This window comes from Buteo buteo, chromosome Z (assembly GCF_964188355.1).
Source record: "Buteo buteo chromosome Z, bButBut1.hap1.1, whole genome shotgun sequence".
NCBI classification, from domain to species: domain Eukaryota; kingdom Metazoa; phylum Chordata; class Aves; order Accipitriformes; family Accipitridae; genus Buteo; species Buteo buteo.
Genome location: NC_134204.1, coordinates 70217785 through 70229532, shown reverse-complemented (window position 1 = coordinate 70229532; position 11748 = coordinate 70217785). Strand labels below are relative to the sequence as shown.

The following is an 11748-nucleotide window of genomic DNA, read 5'->3' as shown; positions in this document are numbered from 1 at the left end:
TGTCAATCACTAGAACGTTAAAATACTTCATTTTGCAGGGCCACTGCAGCCACAGTTTTGAATGTCAGAGATTTGGACTAGATGCAACTAGTCTTTTAAAACTACCAAGAGGGATACAAACCACACAAAAAACTAAGACAAATTGTAGTACATGGGTAGCTTCACTAATATTCAATGAATATTGCTGTCAGGAACCCATTATTAGTAGTTTAATTTTTTTTTTTTTTTTTTTAATTAAACCTCAACTGTTTCTAGTAGAGGTTCTCCTGGGTTAGCAGCATCATGTGCTGAAACTGTGCTGGTCAAACACAGTTCAAGTACTCCAAATGTGGAATATGTGTCTTTTATTCTTGCTGTTTTGGCTTCCCTTCAAGAGTGTATTTGGAAAAACTTTTTGCAACAGCATGCTGGCTGGGCCTCCAAGACTGTTTGAACCTGTCATCTGAACTGTATGCTAAGTGGATGGACAACCCTGAGTACAAGTAAGAATGATAATGTGCTTTTAGAGGTGTGCATGCATAAGTGAGGTAGAAAGGTAAAGGGGTTTTATATGGGGGAGGCAGAATGAGAAATGCTTCCGTAAACTGCTCTTCTTCCTCGACAGAATGACAGAATTTAAGCCTAACTGGGCACCCACCCCCCCGCCCCCCACTTTCCAAAATCCCAACTTTATGATGATTTCATAATTACTGCTTTTTACATAGTCTTTACAGGCTGGAGGATGCAAATTTTTGCCATGGAGATCAAAATCTGTTTAGCCACATAACAGGTGAACCTCAGATTAGGGCTAATATCCTTTATTGTCCAGTCCTGTTACTGCAGTCCAGCTTTAGGGTTACTGTGTATACCAGTTTCTAAACTTCTCTTAGCAATACTGAGTGAAATGATGTTTGTATAATACAGGCACCTGCCCATGGTGAGCCCATCAAATTGCCTTGCATGTTCTGTATTCACATAAAGAGGTGCTGGCAACAGCTGTCAGTTCTTATGCTGATATTGGAGCCAAGGGGTCAGGTTTCTGGTCTGTGAGGATGGAGCCTGGGCTCTACCAGGATCAAACTTTCTGTATTTGAGTATTGCATTGTTAAAGAAAATTTATAATGTATTGAAATTCTTATTCTCTTTTCCTCCCTCTTTCTTCTGATGGTTTTCTGTGCAATAGTCAAATAGTATTGGCACCGGTGAGTGAATATTTGAAGTTCATTATTACTTTTATTTGTTGTAGTTGTAATAAATACTTTGTTGTTACTTGTATAGCTGTTGATACATGTAGTTAGCTAAGTAAACTGAACTTGTACTTTTATGTTTGTGTTTTTTTAAATAGCTTTGTAGTGATCATCCTCATAAAAATGAAATTGTGCTTTGCAGTTAAACTGAAAAATTTAAGTAGCCTAAATATATTGTTATATTCCAGACAGAATATTCTTACTATCCCACACTAAAAGAAAAAATGCTATGCTGAATTCTCAGGCTGTTTTCAAAATAGTCACCTATCTTCCCCTATTAATAATAATTGGATTTTTTTTTTTTCCTTGTGGAATACTACATACCTTATCTCAGTTGAAAAGCTGAAAAGTCTGTGAAATATATTAGCTGATCGGGTTTTGAATTAGATGGAGAAGATTAATTTTGCTGTCCTTTCTGGCACTGAGATAAGTTCAAAGGGACTTTAGAGCCTCACACTTCTATAAGTGTGGGAAAAAATACAACTATGAATTTTATTAAGTGAAAAAAGTGAAAAAAATGATCATGTCTTAAGGAAATAACCCCAGGAGTGTGGTAGGTTGACCCTGGCTGGACACCAGGTGCTCTCAAAAGCTGCTCTATCACTCCCCCTGCCTCAGCTGGATAGGGGAGAGAAAACAGAACAAAGGGCTCGTGGGTCGAGATAAGGACAGGAGAGATCACTCAACCAATTACTGTCATGGGCAGAGCAGACTCAACTTGGGGCAAATTGACTTAGTTTATTGCCAATCAACCAGAGCAGGGTAATGAGAAATAAAACCAAATCTCAGAACACCTTCCCTCCACCCCTCCCTTCTTCGCGGGCACAACTTCACTCCCAGATTCTCTACCAACCCCCCCAGCGGTGCAGGGGAACAGGGAATGGGGGTTGCAGTCAGTTCATCACACGTTGTCTCTGCCACTTCATCCTCTTCAGGGGCAGGACTCCTCAGAAAGCCTGCTCCAGCGTGGGCTCCTCTCTCCACAGATCCGCAGGTCCTGCCAGGAGCCTGCTCCAGCGCGGGCTTCCCATGGGGTCACAGCCTCCTCCGGGAACCCACCTGCTCCGGCGTGGGGTCCTCCATGGGATGCAGGTGGAGATCTGCTCCATCGTGGACCTCCCTGGGCTGCAGGGGGACAGCCTGCCTCACCAGGGTCTTCCTCACGGGCTGCAGGGGAATCTCTGCTCCAGCGCCTGGAGCATCTCCTCCCCTCCTTCTTCACCGACCTGGGGGTCTGCAGGGTTGTTTCTCTTATATGTTCTCACCCTTTGGCTGCAGTTGCTGTTCTGCAGCATTTTTTATTTTGCTTCTGAAATCTGTTATCCCAGAGGAACTATTGCTGATGGGCTCGGCCTCGGCCAGCAGCAGGTCTGACTTGGAGCCGGCTGGCATTGGCTCTGTCGGACATGGGGGAAGCTTCCAGCAGCTTCTCACAGAAGCCACCCCTGTAACCCCCCTGCTACCAAAACCTTGCCACACAAACACAATACAAGGAGGTAGGACACTTCTTAGGTTTTAAATGAGAGATCACAGTTCCTGTTCAGTTAAAGAGGCTTTTCATATGCTGGATAGAAAATGAAAAGGGCATAATAAACTTTTGACTCATATTTCACAGGCAGTTTCCTTTAGATGCTCTTACATTCTCCATTCTGAGAGCAAAATTCATAACAGCACACTATAGCTGTTCTGCCACAGGTAGAACCCAGTAGGATTCTCATATCTTTGGAAGGGAGTAATGCTTTTCCCTTTCAGATAAAGTGATCAACTTTCAGCTGAACATTTCCAGACAGTTCCTGGCAGAACTTAACTGGACTTGATACGGTGCATTTTTATCTGTTCTGTGGAGATAATGAACTAAGAGCCGTGTTTCCCAGCCAGTTACTCAGTTTTACTGGTTTTTGCTTTAGGAGTGAAGTGGAGCTAGCTAAATTAATGTATTCTCTGTGCTGCTATACTGGCTTGTCTAGGAGATGTCTAGGAAATTAGTCTAGAGAGAGGGACAATGTTGCTGTACATTTTAGTTATTTACTAAAGGTAACCACATACTGCTGTTTTTCTCAAAAGTTAAGAAATCACTATGTCACTTCTGCATTGGCTTCAGGAAAACAATGTAAAATAATCCACCCTTCTTCCCAGCAGCTTTTTGCATCCTCCCCAAGATCCAGAAACAAGAGAATCCTGGCAGGCCAGTAATATCAAACCACACAATCACTCCCAGAAAAAAAATCAAGATTAATAAGCCCCACCCCTCATCTAACATAACCTCAAGCTTCAAAGTCCCTCTGGAACACAGTGGACTTCCTCTGTGAACTGAACAACCTAAACCGCTTCAGGGCCACTGTAGATGTTAGCAGCCAGTAGACTGTTGTTGTCCCATAGTAGGCTGCCTGTACAGCCTGCCTTGAATGCTGAACATCAGAGCTGCAGCCAAATGATACACAGAGCTGTCTATTTGCTCTTCAACCCACAACTTTACACTCAGTAACCAACATTTTCTTGAAACTATTGGAACAGCTGCAGTAGCAAAATAAATAGCTGTATTTTAGGCAAAGCAGCTTTACTCTGCTGGACTGTACCGTGGCCTCTTTCTGCAATCTTATGGAATGATTATTAAACAAATCACTAAACTCTGTAACTCAAATAAGATCTGTCGTAAAAGGATTCCTCGCAGGACTGTTCTTTGCCTTGACATAACCACTCAATCTCAGTAAGCATCATTCTCGGTGGCAAATCCCTTATGTTCCAGCACATATCCAGCTAAATGAATCCAAATTTTTTTTGCAGTAAATATAAAACGTATCCAAGCTTTCTGTTATTATGCTGGTGAAATCCCCAACAGGACTATCAAAATCACTGCGTCTTGCACTTGTTAACAAGTGGTGTCTGTCATGCAAAACACCTGACTCTCTCCCTCATTCCCACTAGTCTTTCTTAGTTTCCAGAGTTTATAACTTACTTGTCTCTACCTTTTGCTTTGAGGATTGCTGTCATATAGCCTTCCTTCTGACAAATATTGTCTCTTGTTCTGCTGGTATCATCCCCATTTTCTCTAGGATGTTCTGCTGAAACTCACAGGAGTTCTTTGCAAATTACATTTAAATTTGAATTTGCTGCTTCCAGTTTTGGGCCTGAAGAATGGCTTTTGTGACCAGAAACTTGTCTGTTTTTCCAATTCTATCTCCTGATCTAGTGGAAGACAGTTTTTACACCTCTACTTACAATCTTGGTCTTATGTAATGCTAAGCAGATTAACAGCATGCCATTGGGAAGTTAAACATTTCATTTGTAGCAATGGGACCCATTCTCCTACATAGAATTAGTCCAAAATACCATTAATTTAAACTGTTTTCAGAGAGCTTGCATAGTATAACACATTACTATCACTGGAAAGCATTGACAATGTCTTAATGTCAGGGACACATCATTGCCACAGGAGAAATTTTCTATTCAGCCTTTGCACACGAAGTGAAGTATTACACTAATAATGTTTGGATTTAGTTTCTCTTATGAAACTCATCACCATGTTGAGGACTCTCCCCTGGGGTGGGAGTAACAGGAGGCTGCCTGCTGCATGGAGAAATGTCCCTTCTGTTTCCATTTGTGCTGCAAATGGCTCTTCCTACAGGATGCATTCACTGAAGAAACTTTGAAAGGGCTTGTCTGGGATGATGCTTATATGCAGCCATACACTCTTTAATGGTGTGATCTATGTCCTAGGCTCAGTTGTGAGAGAGTGGCAGTGACACTGTATGTACACAAGATAGCTTGATCCAATTGTTCTAAAAAATGTTTTTGGTTTGCCTTTAAACTGCATGCTTTTTAAATGTTTAAATCATGAATAAAGCAATCAAATTTCCTAGCTTTATTTAGATTGCTATTTTATATTTCCTTTCTTGTGAATCTTTTAACTGTAAACAAACATTTGTTTTCAGTTATGTGTTAACTGCTGGTTTTAACTTTACAACAATACAGTGCCTTTTAATCATATTTTGCTTTGCAGAATTCCCTTTTTAATTAGAAGAACAGTCTGCTGCTATGGTGTTGCAATGGGAAGTGATAAAGAATGGAATTTTGCATGGGAAATGTATAACCATACTGACTCCACAAAGGAGGATAAAGACATCCTGCTCTCTGCCATGAGCTGTGCTAAAGAGTCATGGTTACTTTACAGGTGACCTTGATCAAAGTATATGTTTGTGTATATAGAAGTAAATCATAAGAACACAAATACTGTACTGTGCAAACCTGATGGAGGTTTCCCTGCCCCAGAAGCATATGTCTTACAGACCACTGGAAGAGTCTCAAGACTTTTCTTATGGAGAAAGTATGATAAACAGGGCAAACACAAATGATCCTTCTGCTGGTATAACATCCCAGATACTGGTATTCACTGAGAAAGGGATTTCCTGAGCTGGTAACTAGTGTGTCATGTCTAACACTGGGCCTGTCTTCTGTCAATGTATTTAGTGACCTTTTTGAACTAAAAAGTATACCTTCAGGCTTTATAGCAGACTATGGCAACACATCCCGTAGTATAATTGCATGTTGTATGAAAACATGCTTCCTTTTGGTTTGTTTTAAACCTATTTTGTGTTGTTTTTTTTTAACTTGGAACCCATTGGCTGCCCTTACTCTCTGGTAAGAAATGGTAATTATTATAATTTGCTTTGACATTTTTCCCTGCTATTTATGATTTTATATCATTTTCCCATACTCCTTCTCCCCTGCTTATTTTGTTTCCAAGCTAAAGTGTCATAGTCTATTTAGCCTCTGTGTGGAAGCCAAATCACCCAGGTTAAGGGCAAAAATGAAAATAGTCTCACTAGCAAGCTGTTCACCATTTGAAGTGCAGGCTTACACTGGAAAGTAATTTTTTAAATTTCCAGCTTCATAGAATCATAGAATAATAGAATATCCTGAGTTGGAAGGGATCAACAAGATCATCAAGTCTAACTCCTGACTCCTTATGGGGCAACCTAAAAGTTAAGCCATATATCAAAAGTGTTGTCCAAACACTTCCTGAACACAGTTTGGAATACTTTATTTATTATCTTGCACTGACTTCTGTATAAACTCTTTTCACCACATCAGTAAAAAGATGTTGTAGCTGAATTCTCGAATCTGTCATGTCCACATTACCCAAAGAATTCGTCAAAGGACAGAAATTTGCCAGTGATGGCCTAAAGAATGATCATCCAAGAATTGGCATAAATTCAATGGGTCTAAAGCTCTGCAAGTAGCAGAGATGTTTCTCCTGCCAGCCACCTGCTCTTGTGGTGGCAGTCATTTGAGAAGACAGAACAAATATGCCTAAGAAGAAGGCAAGATGGGTTGCAAGGAGATGTCCAGTTAGCTATGCTGATACTCCACCTAACCTATGGTCCTTTATTGACTTTTTCATTCGCTCAGGCTAGCACTGGTCCTGGACAAACTCAGGGAGTGGTGATGACCTCCTTCCTCCCTGTGCCTTTGTAGTTGATAAGCCAATCTATTTTTCTAAATGACACCCTGAAAGTCTTTTGGGGTGAGGAATGTTAAGCTGGGCTTTTCCTGGCCCTCAGTATGTTTTGTCCACGCTGTCAAGCATGGTGGTGGCATGCAAATGGGCAAAACCCAGCTCACCTACTCTACCCATAAAGCAGCTGCCTGCAAGACCATATGAGAAGATAACTCTTTAACAGTGCTCCTTGAAGGTAGAAGCATGCAAGGTGATACACTGAGGCAGCAAAGAGAATAGCTACTTACTTTTTCAAGATATTCAGGCACTCACTGCCACTGACATCATTGACAGGTAGTTCCTTAAGTACTTCTGAAATCATGCCTTAACCCCCATGAAAGCATCCAAGACCCCTTGTTATTGGGTCTTGTTATAGGGGACCCTATGAACAGGTCCCTTTTGCATAACAGAGGGTCTTGCTGCTAGCTTACTCTCTAGGCTTCATCTGTGTCACATCAAAGTGACAAGTTTTCCTCCAGAAACTGAGGAGCAGTTTGGCCTTCCACAGGGTTGGCTGGTAGGAGTGGTTGACTTTCTGTAACACAGATAAGAAAAGCACATATATCCATCTGATGTGCTACACCCTCACTTTACTGAGTAGAGAGTTGATGTGCAAGAACAGGGGATTTCACCAATGTAAAGACAAAACCCAAGCTGAATACACAGCTCAGAGTGACACCAACTTTGGTATAACCTTCCACACTCTGGTATTTGTTGAGACAGGAATTTTCCTGAACTGCATGATATTTCCAGACCGTCACTGTTAAGCAGCAAGTGATAGGTACAATTATTACCTTCTTTTCTAACAGATACCTGCAATATGGACTCAGCGATACATTATTTCCCTCCAATTGTACTTCAGTCATAATCTTATATGTGGTAACTAAGGATATTGGGCACCGTATAGCCTGGGAATTTGTTACAGAAAATTGGCCACTTTTAAGTGAAAGGTATGGTAAGCAACAGCTTTGGGTTCCCTTTACTTCTGTGGCCCTTTGGCTTCTTCCTCCATCTTTATGTTTGAGCTGTAAAATCCAGGTGCACATTTTCCTTCCAGAGATGGCTTTTTTGTAATGATTGATGGAATTCCTTAAGTATGCAGAGCAGGGTTTTCAGAGGATTTGACTCTGGTCAGGGCTTAATGTCAAAGAAGAGCTCGTGTCAGACACAGAATGCTTTAAAAATTGGTCTGTTCATGACTATTTCAGTGCTTTTAGAGTGTTAAATTTCCTGGAAAGTCTGACTCTAGAAATGGGTTTATCTACTAGCATTTCACAAATGTGGGTGTAAAATGCTGGAGTAAGATTGTAACCTTATTTCCAAAGAGAGTATGGAGAGATGGGGGATTGGAGCATACAGGTTATGAGCACTGCAAGGACCAACTACAGTATTATTCCCTGACTTAAGCCCTAACCCATCTCCAGCCTACCTGCACCGATGCAGGTAAACTGTAGGTGAGCTTGGCTTACCTGTCTCGAGCAAAGCAAGTATTCTGATGTCTGTTCGAAGACTCCCTCTCTCCTTGGTGGTAATGGTGAAAAGCAGCATGTGTGTGACAGAGTACATTCCTGCTGCTCTTGGTGGCAGAGGAATCCATTGGGAGCCATTAGTGGCAGCATAACCAGAACTAGCCATCTGGGAGCATTCAAATGTGTATCTTTATTGTTAATGCTAGAAAAGGCAAGTTGTAGCAGATTTGTGTCACACCAACTTATTCCCTTACAAAACTCTTCTGTGTTCCATACTGATGAGGAATTTTCTGGGAAACTTATCCATTATTTTCAAACTAAAAGACTAGTGTGGGCATTAATTTATATGCCATCCTCAAGATACTAACAGAAACATGAAGTTGATAGAATCATTATTGGTTAGACTTTCTAGCACAGTTTGGCTGTATGGGCTCACAAAGATTATCCATTTTAAGCAAAGAATTCACGTTACCAAAGTAGAAATACCAGATCTTGCTGGGAAATGAAAATTAAGGGGAATTAGTGTTTCATCCTGCTCAAATGTCTAAACTGAATGTTAATGGTATTTCTTTAGAAGGGGAAAAAGAGTACAGAGTTGCAAACTTCAGCTTAGCTGGTATTTCCAACATGGTAAATAATAACTAAGTAGTGGGAGTATTTTCAAATGAGATGAAATGTAATGTATTGCTAATATGCTGTTTGAAGGACCTTTATCTCAATTTTACAGGTATGGGAAGGAATTATTACATGATGTCTTAAAAGTCATGGGAAGATATGTCAATACAGATGTACAGATCCAAGAGGTAAATCAGAGAAGCAGTTAGTTTTAACTTTTATTGTCAGTTTGTAAATACAGCTTTTTAAATCTCTCATTTTTTAAAGAAATGATAGACTGTATTGTATAACGTTGCTGTGCTGAGACATTGAGAAAAACTATACTTCCTCATCTGAGAAATAAACATATGAACATGCACCCACAACCCTGCAGTCTGTGTGTGCAGTTGGTTGTTGAGCATGGCATGAAAGTGGGCTTTTGTGCGGGGATGGACATTGTGCTGCTCTGTGTGGTTGCAGTGTAGGAGGTTGCCTGCCCCTGTGCTGATCATATGGCGTAGATGTGTGACACAGTTCATTCCTTTTGACTGTGTGGCAGCCCAGGTGAGCCCCTGAACATTACTTTCTAATTGGGCTGCTGTACATCTGGTAAAAGGGGATGGATTTTGGGAAACCTGCTGAAGGGTGGAAATCTGTGGGAGGTGGCTGTAGGCTGTCTTATTTTATTCCCCACAATAATCCACATTAGTGCCTGTGAGTAATAAATATTGCTGCTGATTTCATACTCTTTCCTTGTTCTTTCACCTCCAGTCCAAATGTCCCCAGATTCATTCCCAAAATACTATTTTCTTTTCTCAACAGCTCAGCTTTTGTGCTGTCTGCATGTGATCCACATTTCTGTGCCAGCCCCAAACTGCTAGTATCTGTCATTACAAGAAAATATTTGCTTCCCTTTTTTGCTGTTGATTGATGCATGCGTACAGAGAGTAGCTGAGAAGGGATGCTTAATGAAGAGAGCAATACAGAGAGTTAACTCCTAAAGTGAAAGAAACCTCCCTTCGATGTTCATGAACTATAAGTTTTTCACCTTTTGGTCTTTAGGGGCAAGTTAACTCTGCAGGATGGCGAAAGCAATAGCCCAGTGCCAGCCTTTAAATTAACCTTCATGTTTGGAACTGGGTCCCAATAAATATTATCAAAGCTGTCTCATTTTCCTCTTTAAAATCTGTCTGTAGAGATCACCTTTGCCATGATGTCTCCAGGAAATATACTAAAACTTGGGCTGCTGGCATGTTAGGTTGCTGGTTGTCACGCTGACATCTATCTCATTACTCTTATTGTTTGTTTCCCGCTCCCCCCATATATTCCTTTGCTATTCTTCAGTCCTCTCCTCTTCTGCTCATTAGACTGATGGGAAAGATTTATTGTTCTGTGACTGTAGAACAGGCAGCGCAAGAGGATTCTGCTACCCAACTAGTCCTAGACACTGTGTGGTACCATCAGTACTAGTGAAGTCGGCTGCATTTGAAAGGATTTTTAGAGGGACAGCAAAAGGGCACATTCCTGACGTGCAAGGAGCTTTCCCACTTTAGTGTAAATCAGTAAGCTTGTGCCATCCTCTCTTTAGTCTCTGCTGTCTCCCCCTTTTCTGTACACTTCTGTCTAAAGCATCTGTCAGGTACACAGTTGCTTGCTGCAAGTGAAGTTATGTGAACTAAGCTCATGTGTTTATATGTCTTCAGTTGCAGGTTTTTTATAATGCTACACTGGAAGAGGATGAGAGAGTGGCTACTACTTTACTACTGGAGTTTACAAAATTTGAAAATATGGAAAGGAGAGAACTGCTAATCAAAGTTGCCAGCTGGTTACAGAAAAATGTAGATGATTGACTTGGAAAACAATTTCCAGTATATTTTAGAGTGTGATTCACTAGCATTTTGGTATTCATTTTAAGATGTAATTAAAAAAGCACATTTTTATGAGTCCCGTGGTTGTCTTCCCACCAGAAAGTCAAGCTAAAATCATTCACAAAGAAAAGAAATATTCAGCAAAGGAAACGAGATATAGATTTTCATATTATATTTTTGTAAATTAATTTCCTACTGGATGAGTTGTTAGTAGGGATGTGTTGCTAATAATAACCTAACATATAGATACAGTCCTAAATCCTTTGTTTTTTCTGAGTATCAGAATGAAAGGTGTGGTACAAGTTTGTGGAAAAAACACACAAGGAAGCTGCAAAAGTTTTATATTCTATTTTGCTCATGATTTTTATTGTCATCTTGGGCAAATCATTTAATCTGTCTCTCTCCACTTCTATGTTTGTAAATTGTGAAGAGGACAGTAATTTAGAACACTGCTATGAAACATAAACTTGAGAATTACTTCAGAGCTGTAGGGGGGAAGGACTAAAGAGACCTCCAGTTTTCATTGTAATAAATGAATACCTTGTCATTCAAACTTTATTTTTCCTTAGCAGGTCTGTACTTAATGTGTCTACATTCATATTGGTGTTTGATTAGGAATGTGATTTTGAGGACACCCTCCCAGTTGTCTCCATTTAGCATGCTTCAACTCCCAGGACAGTCTTGGAGTGTGTGAACTGGATACTTTTTGGATGAAATTTATCTAGGAGATGATGAGCTCCTGGTGTGCAACTGATAGACACCACCATCTGATGGTCCTTTTGTCCATGGCACTAGAATGCAACTAGTCTAACTAACCCCTCTGGAACATCACCAAGTGTTTCCATTCTTACTGGACTGAGCTGCTCACTGATGTAAACATAGGGTTAATCATCTTGGTTACGCAGTATTATTTTGAGGTGACAGACAGACAGAATTCAGTCCATTAGTATTAGCCAACCATACTAGCTTGTGTTTGAAGAAGTATGGGATCCTCAGTCCATGCAATTTGTTTATTTGTGGGGTAACAGTATTATGACAAAATTACTGTACTGGTGCTCAGGTTAATGTAGAAAACAATGTTTTGTGAGAATGCA

General features: G+C 40.5%; 1 protein-coding gene across 5 annotated transcripts in view; it reads left to right on the top strand.

Annotated features, from left to right (window-relative positions):
* LVRN (laeverin) overlaps nucleotides 1–11238 on the top strand; it is a 50797-nt gene extending 39559 nt beyond the window's left edge. For 3 of the 5 annotated variants that reach the window (XM_075020286.1, XM_075020284.1, XM_075020289.1), the window contains 5 exons: nucleotides 375–482; nucleotides 5227–5397; nucleotides 7533–7673; nucleotides 8920–8995; nucleotides 10490–11238. In XM_075020286.1, the coding sequence (XP_074876387.1) occupies nucleotides 375–482; nucleotides 5227–5397; nucleotides 7533–7673; nucleotides 8920–8995; nucleotides 10490–10636 (643 nt within the window). In that variant the 3' untranslated portion in view covers nucleotides 10637–11238. Of the gene's footprint in view, nucleotides 1–374; nucleotides 483–1162; nucleotides 1182–5226; nucleotides 5398–7532; nucleotides 7674–8919; nucleotides 8996–10489 lie in introns of those variants that run through there. The other 2 variants (XM_075020285.1, XM_075020287.1) reach the window with 2 other exon arrangements.
* Nucleotides 11239–11748: the final 510 nt, after the last annotated feature.